At 50.3% G+C, this 22,131-nt stretch overlaps 1 protein-coding gene across 1 annotated transcript in view; it reads right to left on the bottom strand.

Moving 5' to 3' along the window:
- LOC141976814 (uncharacterized) overlaps positions 1-20,569 on the bottom strand; it is a 53,465-nt gene extending 32,896 nt beyond the window's left edge. The window contains exons 1-3 of the mRNA XM_074937978.1: positions 19,835-20,569; positions 18,530-18,725; positions 15,317-16,205 (exon numbers count right to left, since the gene is read on the bottom strand). Coding sequence (XP_074794079.1) covers positions 15,317-16,205; positions 18,530-18,725; positions 19,835-20,533 — 1,784 coding nt within the window. The 5' untranslated portion in view covers positions 20,534-20,569. The remainder of the gene's footprint in view (positions 1-15,316; positions 16,206-18,529; positions 18,726-19,834) is intronic.
- Between the last annotated feature and the right edge of the window lie 1,562 nt (positions 20,570-22,131).

Raw genomic sequence — 22,131 nt, 5'->3', positions numbered from 1 at the left:
GTAGCTTCTATTGCTGGACAAAGATTTATCAGAGAGCTATCCATTGAAAAAGTACTGGAAGAAGCAAAGACTTCAGTCCAGAAGTTGACTAATGAAGACATTTATATTGAATCCTTAAGTGAAGAGGACAAGAAGTGTTTGTTAAGACAATTGAAAAAGTACACAGACTTGATTCTTAAAAATCTACAACAGCGACTTCTAGATTCTACTCAACCTCTACGTAGCTTTTACAGATCCCTGTCCTATAAAACACCGACCGTTGACTGGAGTGAGGCACTACTAGCGATGGGGCTGCCATGTGCTCAGGGCAGAATAGAGAATTTGAACACAAAGTGGAATATTGTACGATGAATGAATGAAGATTTGACTTCAACTTCTTTTTTATCCTCACTAGTGGCTCGACCCGATCTTTGTGCTGTGTTTCCTGGGATGAAAGAAGTAGGAATTCATCTCTTTCTACTCCCAGTCACAACAGCTACAGTTGAGCTTTCTTTTGCCTCATTGAATAGAATTTTGTGTTCTGAAAGAAGTCGCCTTCTGCCTGATCATGTGAATGAACTAATGAGCATATCAATTGAAGGACTGGAAGTACCAGACACACGAGAAGCCACCAAAGATGAACACACTGCATTCAAGAAGTTCATTAACAGAGTTGTGCAAAATTATAACAAGAAACCAAGAAGGATGTAGAGGTAGTGCTTCATAGAAGGCTTGAGTAGCCAACTTTAATTTGTGTGATGGTTTTAAAACATGAGTTAAATCTAATAAAATAGTCATGAAACATTTTCAGTTTTTACTATGGTGCCATACAGCCCACCTTCACCCTCACGGTCTCACCCCTTATTGGCCCTCCCCCCCCCGTAAATTTGAATACCCCCCTAATTTCAATTCCTGGGGAAAACACTACACTAGGGTACTGGATGACTAGCTCCTCATGCTCTATAATAGGGCAGATTGCCCCTTTGAGGGCCTGGAGGTGGGGACAGGAGCAACCAGCTCTGTTATGGAGGGAAGCTGCTCAGGCAGGTGCTGGGAATCAGGTAACCCAACTGATCAGCACCTAGGGCTTGGGTCTGATTCCTAGCTTGAGGCTATAAATGAGGGCCCAGGTCCCTGAGGGAGGCAGGGCCCAGGAGAGAGCTGAGAGTACACTCTCTTGGGGCTGTATTCGAAGGCTCTGAGAGGGTGAACCCCCCCCTGAACTGCGGAAGGTCCTGCCCCTTTAGCTACTGGAGGCTAGGTGGCCTCAGCCCAGAGCACAACCATTGCTTTCATTATTACTCCACGCTTCCTTTCTGTTGGTACAGTGAAGAATAAACAGAGCCCTGAGGAAAGGGCTACAAATGGAACTGAGTGCGGCTGACCAACCCAGGCTGCTACTCGGAGCCACCAGCTGCCACGCACCAATCTCTAATGTGTAGTAGAGAGAAAAACTGTGTGATCATAGGGGACTTTCATCTGAGAAACATACAACTGGAAGTCTCATGCTGCCAGTACTAAAACAATCCTGGAATTTCTGAACATTACAGAAGACAATTTCCTAACTCAAAAGTATTGCATCCAACATGGCGGAATTATATATTAGACCTCATCTTGATAAAGAGGAACTGGTCACAGAACTATTAGGTAATGGTAGCCTAGGTACAAGTGGTCATAGTATGGTCACATTTAAAATGTGCATATAGAATATAGTCCAGACCAGTAATTTTATTATATATATATATATATATATATATATTATATATATATATATAATGCTTTAAAAGAGCCAGTTTCACAAAGCTGAAAACAGTTATGAGCCAAATCAGCTGGGAGGAAGAATTTAATTGGAAAAACTTGAATGATAATTGGGACTTATTTAAAAACACTTTACTAGATGCCTGAAAAGCCACAATCGAGGAAGAAGGCCATATTGTTTAAAAAAACAACATGGTTTACAGGGGAAGTGAAGGCAGCTATAAATAACAAAAAATGATAGATCACAAATAGAAGAAAGAGGAAGCTGATAATAATCAATATAAATCAGAAGCTAGGAACTGTAGAAAATTGATAAGGGAGAAATCTGTGGCTAGCAGAGTTAAGGAAAATAAGAAGGAGGTTTTTTAAAGTATAGTAGGAACAAAAAGAATCCTGACAGTGGTATCGGTCCCTCCCCAGATGGAAATGGTAGAAATATCAGTAACAATGCAGAAAAGGCAGAAGTGTTCAACAAATATTTCTGTTCAGTATTTGGAAAAAACAGATGATATAGTCTCATTATAAGGTGATAACTCTCTTTGGATTTGTACAAGTGGAACATCACCAACAGTGCTGCCTAGTGAGCAGGAACGGGTGTGGCAGGTCACCTCCCAGTTGCAAATATCATCCTGTCCTTCAGTGCCCCTTCAAGGGTTTCCAGTCCTTCCCTTTAGTACGGGGACTTTGGGGGGTCTGGGCCCTCGAACAGTCAGGGTCTTCTCCAGCTGGGTTCTTCCCCAAGAAGAAGACTCTTGTTGTTGTCATGTCTTTTTGGAATGGGTAGGGGAGCACGGGCCTGCCCTCTCCACCGGGCTCCAGTCCAGGGCCCAATGGTGGTCAGCTTCCCTCTGCATCTTGGGGTGCTAATCAGGCCCCTCCCCCAACCACTTCCTACACAAGTCTCCTTTTCCCCACCGTATAAATCAAAAAGTCTCAAGTAAAGTCTCTGACCTGCCCAATCAGTCCTCTGCCTCTTTTTTGTAGGTTTGCTCAAGTCTCTGGCAATGAGCTCTTGGGCTGTACTTCTCCCAAGAACTCAGAGCAGCTGTCTGCTCCCTTCCATTGCCTGCCTCCTTCTGAGCTGCTCTGCTTCCCGTTTCAAGCCCCTCTTCCAGCTTGTGCAGGCTTTGTAGGTGTGGTTGTGGGGGGATGCCTGGGCCCAGAGGTGTTCCTTAACACCTTGCTCTTCAGTGTGGGGTTTGTACGCATCATCATACCATTCCACTAGTATCTCACGTGGGTGTTAAACAGCAGCTACTAAAGTTAGACATTTTAAAATCAGCAGGTCCGGACAACTTGCACCCAAAAGTTATAAAAGAGCTGGTGTAGGAGCTCACTGGATCATTAATATTGATTTTCAATAAGTCTTGGAACACTGGGGAAGTTCCAGAAGACACAAAGAAAGCCAATGTTGTGCCAATATCTAAAAAGGATAAATGGGATGACTCAGATAATTATAAGCCTGTCAGTCTGATATCGATCCCAGGCAAGATAATGGAATGGTTGATATGAGACTTGAGTAATAAACAATTAAAATAGGGTAACATAATTACAGTAATATCAATCAACATGTGTTTATGGAAAATAGATCCTGTCAAACTAATTTGATTTTTTTAATGAGATTACATGTTTGGTTGATAAAGGTAATAGTGTTGATGTAATATATTTAGACGTCTGTAAGGTGTTTGTCTTGGTACCACACAACATTTTGATTAAAACTCTAGAACAGCATAAAATTTAGCTCACATTAAATTGATTTAAAACTGTCTGATAGATCTCAAAATGTAATTATTGACAGGGAATCATTATTGAATGGTTGTGTTTCTAACGGGATCCTGCAGGGATTGGCTCTTGGCCCTACACTATTTAACATTTTTATTAATGACTGGAAAAAAACAAAATCATCACTGATGAAGTTTGCAGATGACACAAAAATTGCGGGAGTGGTAAATAATGAAGAGGACAGGTCACTGATATAGCATGAGCTGCATTGCTTGGTAACCTGGGCACAATCAAACAACATGTGTTTTAATATGGCTAAATGTAAATGTATCCATCTAGAAACAAAGAACTCAGGCCAGACTTATGGGCGGGGTGAGGGGAGTGGACTCTGTCCTGGGAAGCAGTGGTCCTAAAAAATACTTGGGGGTTGTGGTGGATAGTCAGTTGAACATGAGCTCCCAGTGTGACACTGGCAAAAAAGGCTAATGTGATCCTTGGATTCATAAACAAGGGAATCTTGAGTAGGATAGAGAGGTTATTTCACCTCTGTGCTTTGCTCTGATGCAGCTGCTGCTGGAGTACTATGACCAGTTCTGGTGTGCACAATTCAAGAAGAATTGAAGAATGTGTGCACAATTCAAGAATTAGTAGGGGAAGCAAAAGTGGATGGGAACCTGGGAGGTAGTGACCATGAGATGGTCGAGTTCAGGATCCTGACACAAGGAAGAAAGGAAAGCCCCAGAATACGGACCCTGGACTTCAGAAAAGCAGACTTTGACTCCCTCAGGGAACTGATGGGCAGGATCCCCTGGGAGAATAACATGACGGGGAAAGGAGTTCAGGAGAGCTGGCTGTATTTTAAAGAATCCTTACTGAGGTTACAGGGACAAACCATCCCGATGTGTAGAAAGAATAGTAAATATGGCAGGCGACCAGCTTGGCTTAACAGTGAAATCCTTGCTGATCTTAAACACAAAAAAGAAGCTTACAAGAAGTGGAAGATTGGACAAATGACCAGGGAAGAGTATAAAAATATTGCTCGGGGATGCAGGAGTGAAATCAGAAAGGCCAAATCACACCTGGAGTTGCAGCTAGCAAGAGATGTTAAGAATAACAAAAAGGGTTTCTTCAGGTAAGTTAGCAACAAGAAGAAAGCCAAGGAAAGTGTGGGCCCCTTACTGAATGAGGGAGGCAACCTAGTGACAGAGGATGTGGAAAAAGCTAATGTACTCAATGCTTTTTTTGCCTTTGTCTTCACGAACAAGGTCAGCTCCCAGACTACTGCACTGGGCAGCACAGCATGGGGAGGAGGTGACCAGCCCTCTGTGGAGAAAGAAGTGGTTCGGGACTATTTAGAAAAGCTGGACGAGCACAAGTCCATGGGGCCGGATGCGCTGCATCTGAGAGTGCTAAAGGAGTTGGCGGATGTGATTGCAGAGCCATTGGCCATTATCTTTGAAAACTCATGGAGATTGGGGGAGGTCCCAGACAACTGGAAAAAGGCTAATGTAATTCCCATCTTTAAAAAAGGGAAGAAGGAGGATCCTGGGAACTACAGGCCAGTCAGCCTCACCTCAGTCCCAGGAAAAATCATGGAGCAGGTCCTCAAGGAATCCATTCTGAAGCACTTAGAGGAGAGGAAAGTGATCAGGAACAGTCAGCATGGATTCACCAAGGGCAAGTCATGCCTGATTAATCTAATTGCCTTCTATGACGAGATAACTGGCTCTGTGGATGAGGGAAAAGCAGTGGATGTGCTGTTCCTTAACTTTAGCAAAGCTTTTCTCACGGTCTCCCACAGTATTCTTGTCAGCAAGTTAAAGAAGTATGGGCTGGATGAATGGATTTTTAGGTGGATAGAAAGCTGGCTAGATTGTCGGGCTGAACGGGTAGTGATCACTGGCTCCATGTCTAGTTGGCAGCCAGGATCAAGTGGAGTGCCCCAAGGGTCGGTCCTCAGCCCAGTTTTGTTCAATATCTTCATTAACGATCTGGAGGATGGTGTGGATTGCACCCTCAGCAAATTTGCAGATGACACTAAACTGGGAGGAGAGATAGATACGCTGGAGGGTAGGGATAGGATACAGAGAGCCCTAGACAAATTAGAGGATTGGGCCAAAAGAAATCTGATGAGGTTCAACAAGGACAAGTGCAGAGTCCTGCACTTTGGACGGAAGAATCCCATGCACCGCTACAGTCTAGGGACCGAATGGCTCGGCAGCAGTTCTGCAGAAAAGGACCTAGGGGTTACAGTGGACAAGAAGCTGGATATGAGTCAACCAAGAAGGCCAAAATGGCATTTTGGGATGTATAAGTAGGGGCATTGCCAGCAGATCGAGGGACGTGATCGTTCCCCTATATTCGACATTGGTGAGGCCTCATCTGGAGTACTGTGTCCAGTTTTGGGCCCCACGCTACAAGAAGGATGTGGAAAAATTGGAAATTGTCCAGCAGAGGGCAACAAAAATGATTAGGGGACTGGAACACATGAGTTATGAGGAGAGGCTGAGGGAACTGGGATTGTTTAGTCTGCGGAAGAGAAGAATGAGGTGGGATTTGATAGCTGTTTTCAACTACCTGAAAGGGGGGTCCAAAGAGGATGGCTCTAGACTGTTCTCAGTGGTAGCAGATGACAGAACAAGGAGTAATGGTCTCAAGTTGCAGTGGGGGAGATTTAGGTTGGATATTAGGAAAAACTTTTTCACTAGGAGGGTGGTGAAACACTGGAATGTGTTACCTAGGGAGGTGGTAGAATCTCCTTCCTTAGAAGTTTTTAAGGTCAGGCTTGACAAAGCCCTGGCTGGGATGATTTAATTTGGGATTGGTCCTGCTTTGAGCAGGGGGTTGGACTAGATTACCTCCTGAGGTCCCTTCCAACCCTGATATTCTATGATTCTAAGGATGTACATAAATTGTAGACAGTTCAGAAAAGATCCATAGGAACGATTAAAGGATTAGAAAACCTGCCTTAGAGTGATAGACTCAAGAAGCTTGATCTATTTTGCTGAATCAAGAGAAGGTTAAAGGGGGACTTGATCACAGGCTATAAGTACTGACATGGGGAGCACAGATTGAAAAAAGAGCTCTCAAACTAGCAGAGAAAGGTAGAACATGATCCAATGGCTGGAAGTTGAAGCTAGACAAATTCACAGTGGAAATAAGATACACATTTTTAACAGTGAGGGGAATTAACCCTTGGAACAATTTACCAAGGGCTGTGGTGAATTCTGCATCCCTGACCATTTTTAAATCATGATTGGCTGTTTTTCTAAAATATCTGCTCCAGGAATTATTTTGAGGAAAGTTCTCTGGCCTGTGCTATACAGGAGGTCATGCAGTCATAGGCCTTAAGGCCAGAACTGACCACCAGATCATCTAGTCTGACTTCCTCTATATCACAGGCCACCAGCACCACCCGCACACTAAGCTCAATAACTAAAATTAGGCCAAAGTGTTACAGCCCTGAGGAGATTCAACTAGTACGTTCCACAGGCAGATAATAGGAAGGACCAAGGTGCACCAGTGCCTGAGGCCCCCGCAATGGCAGACAAATGATTAAGTGAGATACACCCAAATAATCCTGGCATGTGACTCACTCAGAGGAAGGCAAAGGCCAAGGCAAAGGACAAAACAATAAAAAACAAAAACCCAAGGTCACTGCCAATCTGACCTGGAGAAAAATTCCTTCCTGACCCTATATATGGTGATCAGTTAGACTCTGAGCGTGTGGGCAAGAACCAGCCAGTCAAGCACTTGAGAGACAGAATACGTCAACCCAGCTCACCTAGTGTCCCATCTCCAGCCATCCTGGAGGATGCTTCAGAAGAAGGGGATAGTAAAATCCTCCCATAATACATTGGCGGGGGGGGAATCCCTTCTTTACCCCTACGAATGGATTGCTTGATGAGCTGGATGCACACAAACAATATGTGTTTTAATACAGCCAGCTGTACATCTAGGAGCAAAGAATGCAGGCCACATTTACAGGGTGGGGGACTCTATCCTGGGAAGCAGTGACTCTGAAAAAGATTTGGGATAAGCAGCTGAACATGAGCTTTCAGGGCAATGCTGTGGCCAAAAGGGCTTGATCCATGGCTATCAAATAGGTGTAGAGTTTGTGTTCCCTTTGTATTTGGCACTGGTATGACCACTGCTGGACTACTGTGTCCAGACCTCAATTCAAGAAGGATGCTGATAAACTGGAGAGGGTTCAGAGAAGAGTCATGAGAATGATTGAAGGGTTAGAAAACCTGCCTTACAGTCATAGACTCCAGGAGCTCAATTTATTTAGCTTAACAAAGAGAAGGTTAAGGGGTGACTTGATCACAGTTTATAGACTTCTACATAGGGACAGTGCATAACTCCTGGGGGCTGGCCTCTGTAGCTCCTGCTCTAGCCGTCATGAGGGCGTTATATGGCTTTGGAGTGAGCCTGTAATTCTCTGGCTTGGACCTCAGTGAGGAAGAGCTTCTGAGGCTCCTAGACTCCATTAGGGCAGGAATGGAGCCTTCTCCTCTGAGCCCCGGCCTTCATCCCCTTCTTCCTCCTTGCACTGATTTGTCCAAGTACCCCGCTGTGGACCGCTCCTCTGCCTGTGGGTGGATGGACTGCTTTGCCAGTGGTGCCTTGTAGATATGCCTCTCCTCTGTAATTCTCAGGCTCTGGCGCCATGGTGACATATCTGGCTTACGCTCAGGTCAAAGGGTGTGTGTGGTCGTGCAAGTGACTTCAGAGTGTCCTGAAGCGTAATGGAAATCTCAGAAGCAACGGCAGCTCAGTCACAAGTGTGTATCCAGGGATAAAGTGGGAGTGAGTAAACTGCCAGGACCATGATACAAGTTGTCCCATGTCCTTAGGGAGGAGCTCCACTGCAAATAAGCTGTGTATGTGGGACAGTGGACACTTCTCTTGGGTGGGGCAATGAAGGGCAGCAGGGGAGAAAATGTCCAGTGCTGATAGTATTGGGTAAAAGAGGTGGCTCAGAAAATTTAAATGGGGGCTGGCACCTTTAACTAGGGCACCATACAACTGGCACCTGAGGAAAGGGGGAGGCTGCATGAAGAGGCTGGCTGCCTCACCGACTGGGGACAGTAGGGCTTTCCCAGCTGCAGGTAACTCCGGAAGAGGCGCTTGGACTTTGGAGGCTAGGTGCTGTATGGAGGGTGCTCACACTGAGATTGAGAGGAGGTGGGGGTGTATCTCGCTGGAGAGCGCCCAGGTTGAATCAGATGTCTCATGGGAGGCCAATGTCCCATATGGAGGACTATGGGGCTGAGCATAGGAGGTAAATGATGGCTTGGCCGCCTGCAGTAAGGCCGCCTCCTGTGTCTGCTGTTCAATATTACACCCAGCATGTGTCATCTTCTCCTGGCCCATATCAGGGTAACAAGCCTGGATAGGGGGAATCAGTAGATGTGGTATATCTTGACTTTAGTAAGGCTTTTAATACTGTCTCGCATGACCTTCTCATAAACAAACTAGGGAAATACAACCTAGATGGAACTACTATAAGGTGGATGCATAACTGGTTGGAAAATTATTCCCAGAGAGTAGTTATCAGTGGTTCACAGTCATGCTGGAAGGGCATAACAAGTAGGATCCTGCAGGGATCGGTTCTGGGTCCAGTTCTGTTCAATATCTTTATCAATGATTTAGATAATGGCATAGAGAGTACACTTATAAAGTTTGCAGACGATACCAAGCTGGAAGGGGTTGCAAGTGCTTTGGAGGATAGGTTTCAAATTCAAAATTATCTGGACAAACTGGAGAAATGGGATGAACATCAATAAGGACAAATGCAAAGTATTCCACTTAGGAAGGAACAATCAATCAGTTGCACACATACAAAATGGAAAATGACTGGCTAGGAAGGAGTACTGCGGAAAGTGATCTGGGGGTCATAGTGGATCACAAACTAAATATGAGTCAACAGTGTAACGCTGTTGCAAAAAAAGCAAACATCATTCTGGGATGTATTAGCAGGAGTATTGTAAGCAAGATACGAGAAGTAATTCTTCTGCTCTACTCCGCGCTGATTAGGCCTCAACTGGAGTATTGTGTCCAGTTCTGGGCACCACATTTCAGGAAAGATGTGGACAAATTGGAGAAAGTCCACAGAAGAGCAACAAAAATGATTGAAGGTCTAGAAAACATGACCTATGAGGGAAGATTGAAAAAATTGGGTTTGTTTAGTCTGGAGAAGAGAACAGGACATGATAACAGTTTTCAAGTACATAAAAGGTTGTTACAAGGAGGCGGGAGAAAAATTGTTCTTCTTAACCTCTGAGGATAGGACAAGAAGCAATGGGCTTAAATTGCAGCAAGGGCGGTTTAGGTTGGACATTAGGAAAACCTTTCTAACCGTCAGAGTGATTAAGCACTGGAATAAATTGCCTAGGGAGGTTGTGGAATCTTCATCATTGGGGATTTTTAAGAGAAGGTTGGACAAACACCTGTCAGGGATGGTCTAGATAATACTTAGTCCTGCCTGAGTGCAGGGGACTGGGCTAGATGACCTCTCAAGGTCCCTTCCAGTTCTATGATTCTATCACTCAGAGCTTCCCACCCACCCTGACCAAGGCCTGGTAGGAGCCCCTTTCCTCCGTCATCCTTTTCTTCATGATCAGCCAGGAGAGTGAGACTGTTTCAGAGTTGCCTTGCCCATTTGATCCCGAGTCTGGTGTTATTTGGTGTTTCCTCACACGCTTGTGATTCGTTGCATCTGCTCTGCGAGATTTACACTATGCAGAATGGCCACCACCTCCCTCTGCTTTCAACAGGGATGAAGACAAACTGCCTCAGTCAATCTGGCCACACTTTTCCTACAGCCTTTGCATGCAGAAATGGGGCTGCCTATAAGTCAAAATGGCCACCAACTCCCAGTGTTTTCAATGAGACTGAAGCCAGAGGTTAGGAGGGTGCCTGAGGAGTCCCCCTTGGAAATGCTGAGCCGGAGGTTCATCGAGTCTTTGATTATAAGGCCAGAAGCCACTGCGATCCTCTCGTCTGACTTCTCGCATAACACAGGACATAGGACTTCCCTGAACTAATTCCTGTTTGAACTAGAGCATTATTGCTGTGCACTATGTTAAATGTTGATCCTGGTACATTCCGACTTACTAAAGGGTGGGAGACTCACAACCCAGAAGGAAAATTCAGATTTTTTTTTAAATCTAATGATCGTTAAGCCACTCTCGTGATTTTTGAATGTTTGGGATTAGTCCTACGGGCGATGATCTCTTCTCTGTCCAGTAGAGAAAGGAGTTGGGGCACTCGAGCCCTGATAATCTCACCAGCAGAGAGGTTGTGGAAACTGTCATTACTATTAATATTCTGTTGCAAACAAATGCCCTGTTTAATGAATTGTTCTTGGGTACAGCCAGCCTTTTTCCGTGAATCTTCCAGGCAGAGGGTGTTGTCTCCAGGACACAACAGTCATCTCCACACAGCGGTGTCCCCTCCACCTTTACTCCAGCTGCTGCCACTGCTGTTTGGATGGGGGATTCTGGGCTGAAGCCTGGGGCCCGTGCTGTCCCCTGAAATCTCCCCTTTGCCCAATAGCCCATCTCTGGTTCTAACACAGGAACCTGCATATAATTTTTCTCCCTTTTCCTGATGGTGGCAGTTACAGGGTTTACCTCCCATCCCATGTAACCTGCACCCAGGAACAGCAAAGCTATAAGCCTTTATCAGTCTGATTCAGGTCCCTTCTGATGTATAAGACCAGGGTCTACCTAGCCCCATCTAAAGTTTGGGCACTACAAGTGCCAAGGCCAATAGAGACAGTAATGCACCTGGTGCCTCAAGCCCCTGGTGTTCCAAGGTTTTCCCCAGACAGTTAGCTTTTGGTGTTACATTCTCACCCCTGCCAGGACCTGGAGGGCCAGGTGAGCACCTATGTGCTGCTCTGCTGAGCTTGCTGTTTCAACCTCTGATTTGCTTGCAAAGCTATTGTCCCAGTGAGATGGCTTCACACCCTCTTCCTTGCTCCTCAGATATGGCAGAACCCAGCATCTGTACAGTCACTTCAGTTTATAGTTGGTCTCATGGAGGATAGGTCCATCAATCTCTATTAGCCAAAATGGACAGGGATGCAATCCCATGATCTGTGTATCCCTAGCCTCTGACTGTCAGAAGCTAGGAGTGGACAACAGGGGATGGATCACTGAATGATTGCTTGTTCCATTCATTCCCTCTGAAGCACCTGGCATTGGCCACTATGGGAAGACAGAACTGGGCTAGATGGACCATTGGTCTGATCCAGTGTGGCCATTCTTAGGTTCACATAGAGTCTCCCCAGGGAGTATCTGAGCACCTGCCTAGAGTTGTGCCAGGATGGCTTCTTAAGAGTCACTCATTTTTCTATGCAGTGTGAACTTTACGTGCCTTTTGGGGGAGGGTAAGATCAATCGGCATGCCTCTTCCTATCATGGCTAACCCCAAGGCTTTGCCCTGTGCTTACTGCGCATTTTACAGTGGTGCCCTTTTTTTAAACAGTGAGATAACAATTGGGGATAATTATCATGTTGTAAAATCCTAAGTGGAGAAAACCTGCTCATAGTGTTCACAAGGCAGCTGGGTGAGGTCAGAACTTTGCCCCCCTGCCCATGGTTGACCTTGCCTGGTTTACCTCACAGTAACTCCACTGTGTGTGCACAGCAGGAGAGCTAATACACGTCAATTATCCTATGGTTAAACCCCCCTTTTTTTTCTCAGTGAAGAGATAGCCTTAGTGTCCTCCCCTTACAGGGACTTTGGGAGCTCCAACGATGGGAGTGCAGGAGCTGCACCACGCACCTTTCCCATGTCAGACGCCAAACTGTGGGGATATCTTTTAGGCATCGCACTTGGATTGTCCTCTCCTCCCTCCATATTCACTGGAGTTGTGGAGAAGGGACTGTGTTAACTTGAAATTGTGTGATATGAGATGGTGTTATAACTATTATGTGAAACTCTATGATGTGGCTCCAAGAACATGGGCTACTGGGTGCCCAGAGACGTAGAAGCTGCGGCTCGTGGAGGGCCGCTCTAGACAGCTGGTTTGGAGCTTTTGGGGGCTGAACGTGAAGATTGTTGGGTGGCTCTGAAAGAGACAGGGAGCAGGTGTGCAGAGGGGGTAGATTGTGATCAGGAAGAGAAGCACGGCTGGGCTCTTACCGGATTAGGCTTTCCCTCCTGCAGTAACGTAGCAGGGTTACTGAACACTATTATGTATATTGTATTTATTGGGGTTAGTAGCTTTTCAAACCCAGGAGACCAAGGTGTAGTCAATCAGGTTTTGAAGAGATCTGCAAGGCCCTTGAAATAGTTAATACAGCCAGGATCACCCACTATTGACAGGGAAGCGTCCAGAGAGGAAGCGTAGAGAGATAGTGACCCGAGAGAGTGGCGTTGAAGAAGGTGTGCATCCAGGAATGGGAAGGTCATGGCAGGAGCCCTGAAATTTCTCAGCAGAAGCCTGCAAATCTTCTCTGATGCCCTCAGAGCCCCTTCTTCCATCAGAGCTTCTTCAGTCGGTATTTGGAAAGAGTGGTAAGCTGGCCAACAGCTCACTTGCTGGTTAGGGGTTGATGACACAATGGTAACAATGCCAAAGTCCTGTCTACACTACAGCTTCCACTGTTGCTTCTGCCAGTGGAGCTACACTGATGAATTACAGGTCCTCATTCTCAAGCTGTACATGAGGCCTGTCTGCTGTGCGCTCCCTAGCCCCTCTGGAGCTGCAGGGAAGCAGCCATTCAGTCACAACACACAAGACTCACCATCCACAGTGGAAGTTGAAGTCTAAGCTCTGGTTTTGCTTTGCTGGCTCATGGAGCCCAAAACTACAGAATATCACAACATCTACATGGGAACAGCAGGACGGCTGCTCCCGAGTGAGAGTAACTCTCTCAGGCACCCAGTGTGGATGCAAAGATGCTGGGCCTGCACCAGTTCTGGCTACCCTGGTTCTTCCCCCTGCAACATCTTGGGCTGGGTTCCTCCAAATGTTGCCTCCCCAACAAGGAAATGAAGCACTTGTGGGGATGGCACGTGTTCTTCACTTACCAACGTAAACACCGTAATCGTAAAACTGTCCCTGTGAATCACTGGGCCACTTATTCCCATGGTGCACTGCTGGCTGGGCTGCAGTGAGAAAAGCAGAGCGGCACCAGGCTGCAGCTGGAGATGTAAGGGCTGTCCTTGGATCACACGTGTTACCAAGTGTCTTGACGCACCCCTTAGCACCACCACGCAGGTCCCACTTTCCACCCCTTCTCCCTGTTCCAGCCAGAAACTAAACCCATCCAGGGAGACTGATAAAACATCATTACAGTGAGTTGGGACTCGACAGGGCAAGAAGTCAGGGGGACAACAGCGAGAATGGCAACAGGCAGTTACACAAGGGCCAAATCAAGAGAGTGGGTTTAACTGAGTCAAAGGAACAGGGAAAGAGAGTTAATTAAGTGTGCAGAGCAGTGATTGATTGACAAGGAGTACTGTTCAGTACATTACAATCAAATCAGCAGGAAATAAATAAAAAATACCAGCAATTCAGAAGGGTAACCAATGAGGAAGGGAAGATCAGAAGATTTTAAACTAAGGCCCCAATCTTGCATTGAGCTACACATGGGGACCCCAGTAGCCAGGCAGCATTCCAGAGGAATCTGCCCACGTGGAGCTCCGTGCAGGATTGGGGCCATCTGATCAAAATCTCACACCAATAAAACTGAATCAGCGGTTGTGCTGATGGGCAGCTGAGCCAAGGAGCAACCACGTGGTCTGGACAACGCAATGCACTAGAGACAGGGCAGCAAACAGAAAGAGCGTTAACAGGACAGGAGCAGAAAACCGGGGGGGGGGATGGAGGCGGGGGCGATGATTAAATACAGAAGAGCACACAGAGAATGTCAATGCTTAGGCTGAGATAAGAGTCAGCTGGAAGAGCCAGTCGGGTGAGTGGGAGGCAGGGAGTCAATGCAGCAGACTTGGGCCCCGGTGACATGTGGCTGCTGGGAAAAGATGACAGAGGGCTCTGAAGCTCTGGTGAGGCTGGGTGCCACTGAGTAGGGCAGAGCGTGGAAGAAGGTGGCTGTGCGGGGGCACCGAGGTAGAACTGGTTGGCAGTGGGGCAAGAGGTAGGGTTGGCCCAATGCCTTCCCCTGGAGGTGCTGTTCCTGGTACTGCTGGGACTGGGGCCTGCCAGCCTCACCGGGTCTGCCTTCACTACAGAGTTAACTTGAGTTATCTGCGGCCCAGTGACTCCTCTCGAGTCAGCCGAGCTCGGCTGAGAACAGCCACGCGGCTGTACCCGAACAGGCTCTGCGCTCCCTCGAGTATGGCACTATGGCTTCTGGGTACACGCGTTTCCCAGTGAGTAGTGGGAGAACTTGTCTGCCTTTCTGGGCATACTAGGGGAATCATGGGAAGGCGCTGGAGAACTAGTGATATGCAAGTGGCACAAGCCTGGAGCCACACTACAGAGGGGTTGTGTTAGCAGCTGATGAGTTGTGCTCCAATTTTAGCCTATGCCCCCTCCTTGGGGTCACAGCACCACTGCACCCCACTTAAAGGTACTGTATGTGGATGGGACTCGAGTGAGGGACAACACTTGAGTTACAAAAAGTTAATATGCAGCAAAGACAAGCCCCTACAGTGGCCCTCTCCTCACTAGTTCAAGCAGGAAGGAGCAAATCACTGCTGGGGCGGTTCTGGAATCAGGACACCTCAAAGGACTAAGGTGAAGTCCCAATTCACGCCCCCCGGTGTCCATGAGGGGGATGGTTCTGTTAGTGGGCATGGGACTAGCTTCTCTCAGGGCCTGCTTCACGTTATTATACACACACGACCGGAGTGGAGCCCTCTGTTGGGAGGGTCTCACTTGTCCATGGCTGCGGCTCTGGCATGGATTCTCAGGTGACGGGCCAAAGAGGATTTGTGACTGAAGCTCTTCCCGCACTCGGTGCAGGGGAAGGGCCGTTCCCCAGTGTGGGAGCGCCGATGAACGGTGAGGTAAGCCAGGTACTTGAAGCTCTTCCCGCACTCGGCACAGGGGTAGGGCTTCTCCTGTGTGTGAGTCCTCTGGTGCATCGTCAGGTTGGAGAGCTGGCTGAAGCGCTTCCCACACTCGGCGCAGGGGTAGGGCCGCTCGCCAGTGTGGGAGCGCTGGTGCTTGTTGAGGTCCGAGGGGTTGGTGAAAGTTTTCCCACACTCGTCACAGGAGTAGGGTCTCTCCCCTGTGTGCAGCCTCTGGTGTGTAATGAGCGTGGAGAGGTGGCCGAAGTTCTTCCCACATTCGGCACAGAAATAGGGTTTCTCTCCCGTGTGGGTTCTCTGGTGCGTTTTGAGATGGGTCAGTCTGTTGAAACTCTTTCCACATTCAGGACAGGGATATGGTCTGTCTTTCTCATGGACTCTCCCATGGGCCGTGAGTGCCTGCTTCTCCCAGAACCTTTCCCCACAATCTCGACATTTATGGGGCTTCTCTGTCCTGTGAATGCTGTTCTGATTTTGAAGGTCCCCTGTGGTCCGAGGTCTCCCCGGTGCAGGAGGATGGATTAGTCTCCTGAATCCACTCTCACGTTCTCCTAGGGGATCTGACTCATTCCCCACTGGGCTCCTCTTCTGCCTCTTGCAGGCTCCTTCCTGCTCAGGTCTGTGGTTAATGCTCTCTCCTGAATCCTGCAGTGATACGCTGGGGGGCTGCAGGTTTTTAGGCCCTTTGCTGTGAGGCTGCTTCTCAGTCCTGCTCAGGATCCTGGCACCTGCTGGATGGAAGAGAAAATCCAGAGATTATTTCATCTCTCGTATTTCCAAGTGGAAGTGGGTGAGGCTCCTCACATCCTTCCACTGGAGAGACCCCCAAAAAGAGCCAAATAGTCAGCCATGCAGAAATAGGGGGCTGTGGAGGAGCACAAGCAGGAAGCCCCACATCCCTTTCTCCTTCCTCTTTCCCCAGGGCCCACAATAGCTTTTCCTCAACTCCCAACATTTCCCTTTCCCTCTGCTCCAGCCCCTCAATTCTCCTCCAGGCTCCCCCTCTCTCTTCCCTCTTCTCCTGACCATAGTCCAGGGGTGGGCAAACTACGGCCCGTGGGCCAGATCCAGCCCGTCAGGCCTTTGGATCCGGCCCATGGGACTGCCACCCCCGTGGCGCCGCGGGCCCCTGGCCGCTCCCGGAAGTGGCCGGCACCATGTCCCTGCAGCCCCGGGGGAGGGCAGAGGGCTCCATGCGCTGCCCTTGCCTGCAGGCACTGCTCCCCACAGCTCCCATTGGCTGGGAACGGAGAACTGCAGCCAATGGGAGCTTCGGGGGAGGTACCGACAGGCGAGGACAGCGCGAGGAGTCCACTACCCCCCCCCCCGCCCCCTAGGGGCCGCAGGGACTTGGTGCCAGCCGCTTCTGGAAGCGGTGCGGGGCCAGGGCAGGCAGGGAGTTGGCCTTAGCTCCGCTGCCACCCCAGAGCCCACACCCAAACCCTCCTGCACCCCAACCCCTTGCCCTGAGCCCCCTCCTGCACTCTGCACCCCCCCTGCACCCTAATACCCTGCCCTGAGCCCCCTCCTGCACCCTGCACCCCCTCCCACACCCCGCACCCCCTCCCACACACCAACCCCTGCCCCAGCCCTACATTCATGGCCCTCAACTCAACTCAGGACTCAACTCAATTGTTCTTTTGCTAATTGATTCCTCTGTCTCTTTGGTTCCTTTGCCCCACTCAACGGACCTGCTGTTTAGGTGACAATGATGTTCCCTACAGAAATCCACTTACAGATTAGAGCCAGATAAAAAACAAATGGATAAAAATTTTTGCCAAAAAATTGTGAGGTTTCAAAGTGGTGTTTGGAAACGGACCCATTGTCTACTTTTGCAATTTTTTTTATTTTTCATTTATCAAAATGGTCGGCTTTATGTGAACAAAGCATTTAGATGCAATATTTTATTTACAAAACGGGATGAATAATTTTGTGAAAAATGTCATTAGTGTCAGCAATTATTTGCAAAAAGAGTTTGCTTTACAAAAATGTCCACTTTTCACCAAAAATTAAAAAAAAGTTTTTGTTAAAGAAATGTTGAGTACGGGGGGGACAGGATTCCTTAAAAGCCACCATCAAAACAAGGAAGCGAATCATGAGGGGTTCCTGTGTTAGAGCCAGTGAGGCAGGATATTCAACCTGGACTCCAGGGGACGAAACCCACTGTGCTCTTCCTGAAAACGCATTGCAACTGCAGGCACTGCGACAGGGGCTGGGCAGGGTACAAGCCTAGGACCGGCCAAGCCTGTTGGTTGTAACATGCCTGGCAAGGAGAATATTCTGCTCAGACATTCTGCACAGAGCCCCGCAGCTGGGTCACACGGTGGGAAACACATGTGAGCCCTCCTTATGCTACAGCTCCCACCATTGCTACCCCAGGGGGGTTGCCCCACTGACAGATTACAGCTGTGAGGGATTTCCAGACTAGTGCCAGGCTTGGGTCATGTTACTTTTGGGCTTCCCCAATAACATCCCTGGACCTTCCTTCAGGCCTTTCCTGCGGAGATACTCCTCATTCTCACTCAGCCGGCCAGAACAGGGAGAAAATAAACCACAGCCCCTCTGCTGAGGGTCAGACCCTCCCATCCCCCTAACTCACTACCCAGAGGACAGGAAGGGTCCATCCTGCCTCAGTCTCCCAGCTGGGTGCTCAGTCCCATGGATGGGACTGAGGGAAGGAGCTTCCACCAGAGCTGGCCAGGATGCATGGGAAGCCCTGAATGACATGGGCCTAGCTCCTGCTAGGTAACACCACAGAATAGGACCCACACAAGGAAGGGTCTGCACTGGCTACGGGGCCACCCAGCTCCCACAGTCCCATCCCCACTGCCTGGGCCACTTGTCACCTAAGAGACACCCACTGGCCACCCCAACCCCACACACAGCCTCCCACGTTCTCCAGGCAGCAATCCTGCTGGAGAGCCCCCCCATGGCCTGAGCCAGCCACTCCCCTCTTCTCCCCACACACACACTGAGCCCGAGGGACTCCCTTCTCCATTGTCCCCTCAGTGCCCCCCGGGAAGACCCGCCCCAGGCCCCTTCAGGAGCTCATTACCCATTTCTCGTCCAACTCGGGGCTCCTTTCCAGGGGCGCCTGGCAGCTCGTACTTCCTCAGTGCCGCCTCCTCCGGTGATCCCCATGCGGGATGGGGCTGTGGTGGCTTCAGCTGGGAGCTCTGAGATTCCCATAATGCTTCAGGGGCATCCATCTCCTCTGGGGTCACGTCCTCAACCTTCACATGCACTGTGACCTGGGAACCAACCATATGGGTCACTGGGCAACCAGGGACTGAGAGTCAGGGGGGAAATCATACCTGAATAGTGCCCGTGGCAAAGGGTGCCCCGCTCCTCAGGCAGAAGCTGCTTTGGCCAGCAGGGCCTGTACCTAATAGGAGAGGTAACCGGAAGAGGAGGCTGAGGCTATGAAGTATGAGCCTGGGAGGAGCTTGGACCTCAGGGAAAGGCAGGCTCCCCATGATGCTATCCAGCATCTCTGAGAGGAGCTGAAGGAAAGAAGCCAAACCCTGTCACGCAGGACCCTTTGGCAATTTCACTCGTACCCGCAGCTACTACCCCACTCCTGCAGCAAGAAAGGAAACAAAGTCGCTACCAGCTTCTATCCCCACAACCCCTTTTAAATTCCCCAATTCTGTAGCCCTTATGCAGACAAAATTCTTGATGAACTAAAGTTAGCAGGGGTCCAGAGGTAAAATTCAAACCCTCTGTTTGGGGCCAGGACATGGAGCTTGAATATCATTCTGCAGCAAGCAACTCCGAAAACATGGGATCAGTGTGTGAGGGCCACTTATCTGTGTAAACCTCCTGTGAGGTGAGGCAGCTCAGGAGACACGCGTACCCCAGGACATGATGGCTGCATGTGACACACAGAGGATGCTCAGGGCTGGGTCCCTAGGATCAGGCCATGCTACATTGCCTCCTAACAGCACACGCTGGATTCACATGGAGCCCCAGTCTGTTAACGAGTCTCCCTATCAGTTCAGATGTTGGGAGAGGTCACTGCACTCTCCCAGCAGCTGCAGATACTAGTGAAATTATTGCCCAAGGGTCCTGCATGACTCTGCATAAGGGGCAGTGACATTTATACCCAGAGAGAACGGCAAGGTGTGCAGAGCAGGGAGCTGTGACAGCCACAATCCCAGTGCTGAAAGCAGGATTACACAGAACAAGCCCCACTCATGTCCTGCCTTGAAAATTCCCTGTGTTCACCCAGCACCCAAACTTGCCCCGTCAAATTCCCTGTAGAACCCAAATTCCCTGCAGAACCCAATGGAGCCCCCGGACATTCCCCTGCACCTGCTCTCACCTGCTGCTCTCATATCCCAGCCTGTTGCAGTCCTACCTGGAAATCCTCGGCCAGGGACACTGCCTGGGCGCACGTCTCTGGGCAATGTTCAGAAACCCAGCTCTGGATTTCTTCCGGCAGGATGGTCAGGAACTGCTCCAGGATCAGCAGCTCCATGATCTGCTCCTTGGTGCGGATCTCCGGCTTCAGCCATCGATGGGAGAGTTCCCAGAGTCGGCAGAAAACTGCCCGGGGCCCCTCGGCTTCCTGGTAGCGGAACTGCCTGAAGCGCTGGCGCTGTGTCTCCGTGCCAACGTTGCACCCTCGCAGGACGGCTGCCTTCACCTTCCTGTAATCTCCAGCATCTCTGGCATCCAGGCTGCTAACGGCCTGCCAAGCTTTTCCACTGAGGGCCGGCACAAGGCGGGTCACCCACTCTCTTCTGGGCCACTGGCAGGCTTCAGCCACTTGCTCGAAGGAAGCCAGATAGGCCTCAATATCCTCCTCTGGGGTCAGCTCCAGCAGTGGAGGGTTTTTTGATGCAGGGACTGATGTCGGCACAACCTCAGCAGGTGTCCGTAAGCTCTGTAGCTCCTCCTGAAATTGATCTTTCCAATACTGGGACATCCTGTCACACTGCTCAGTCCTCAGCTGCCATTGAGGTCTTACTGAGATGGTTGGTCCCAGGACTGGCTGCTTCCCGTCTCTCTCCAGCTCATTCCCTGCTTTTGGGCCCATTGGATCTGCCATTTCCATATTCTCTCGCAGAGCCTGGATGTGGAGACCCAGGAGCTACTGATCTGTCTTCAAGGACCAGCTTATCCCCGCTGGGGCCTGCGCTCTAGTTCTCCAACTTCGGTCTCTCCGTCGATCCTGCTGGATGCGTCCAGGCTCCTGGGAGGGCTGCAGCAAAACAATTAATCAGGATGTTACTGTGTGATGGGAGAGTCAGAACCACAACAAACAGAGGGGAAAAGAGAGACCTAGCCATGATTTACCCAAACACCCACCAACCCATCACCCCAGGTTCCTGCCCCCCAGCACAGACAGGCCCCTCTCCCACCCATCACCCCAGCTCCCTGCCCCCCAGCACAGACAGGCCCATCCCCCACCCATCACTCCAGCTCCCTGCCCCCCAGCACAGACAGGCCCATCCCCGCCCATCACCCCAGTTTCCTGCCCCCCAGCACAGAAAGGCTCATCCTCCACCCATAACCCAGCTCCCTGCCACCCAGCACAGACAGGCCCCTCTCCCACCCATCACCCCAGGTTCCTGCCCCCCAGCACAGAAAGGCCCATCCCCCACCCATCACCCCAGGTTCCTGCCCCCCAGCACAGACAGGCCCCTCTCCCACCCATCACCCCAGGTTCCTGCCCCCCAGCACAGACAGGCCCATCCCCCACCCATCACCCCAGGTTCCTGCCCCCCAGCACAGACAGGCCCATCCCCCACCCATCACCCCAGGTTCCTGCCCCCCAGCACAGACAGGCCCCTCTCCCACCCATCACCCCAGGTTCCTGCCCCCCAGCACAGAAAGGCCCATCCCCCACCCATCACCCCAGGTTCCTGCCCCCCAGCACAGACAGGCCCATCCCCCACCCATCACCCCAGGTTCCTGCCCCCCAGCACAGACAGGCCCCTCTCCCACCCATCACCCCAGGTTCCTGCCCCCCAGCACAGAAAGGCTCATCCACCACCCATAACCCAGCTCCCTGCCCCCCAGCACAGACAGGCCCCTCTCCCACCCATCACCCCAGGTTCCTGCCCCCCAACACAGACAGGCCCATCCCCCACCCATCACCCCAGGTTCCTGCCCCCCAGCACAGACAGGCCCCTCTCCCACCCATCACCCCAGGTTCCTGCCCCCCAGCACAGAAAGGCTCATCCTCCACCCATAACCCAGCTCCCTGCCCCCCAGCACAGACAGGCCCCTCTCCCACCCATCACCCCAGGTTCCTCTCCCCCAGCACAGAAAGGCCCCTCTCCCACCCATCACCCCAGGTTCCTGCCCCCCAGCACAGAAAGGCCCATCCCCCACCCATCACCCCAGGTTCCTGCCCCCCAGCACAGACAGGCCCCTCTCCCACCCATCACCCCAGGTTCCTGCCCCCCAGCACAGAAAGGCCCATCCCCCACCCATCACCCCAGGTTCCTGCCCCCCAGCACAGACAGGCCCATCCCCCACCCATCACCCCAGGTTCCTGCCCCCCAGCACAGACAGGCCCCTCTCCCACCCATCACCCCAGGTTCCTGCCCCCCAGCACAGAAAGGCTCATCCTCCACCCATAACCCAGCTCCCTGCCCCCCAGCACAGACAGGCCCCTCTCCCACCCATCACCCCAGGTTCCTGCCC

This window comes from Natator depressus, chromosome 23 (assembly GCF_965152275.1).
Source record: "Natator depressus isolate rNatDep1 chromosome 23, rNatDep2.hap1, whole genome shotgun sequence".
In the NCBI taxonomy this organism is placed as follows: domain Eukaryota; kingdom Metazoa; phylum Chordata; order Testudines; family Cheloniidae; genus Natator; species Natator depressus.
Note: the sequence above shows the minus strand (reverse complement) of the source record. Positions and strands in the feature narration are given on the sequence as shown.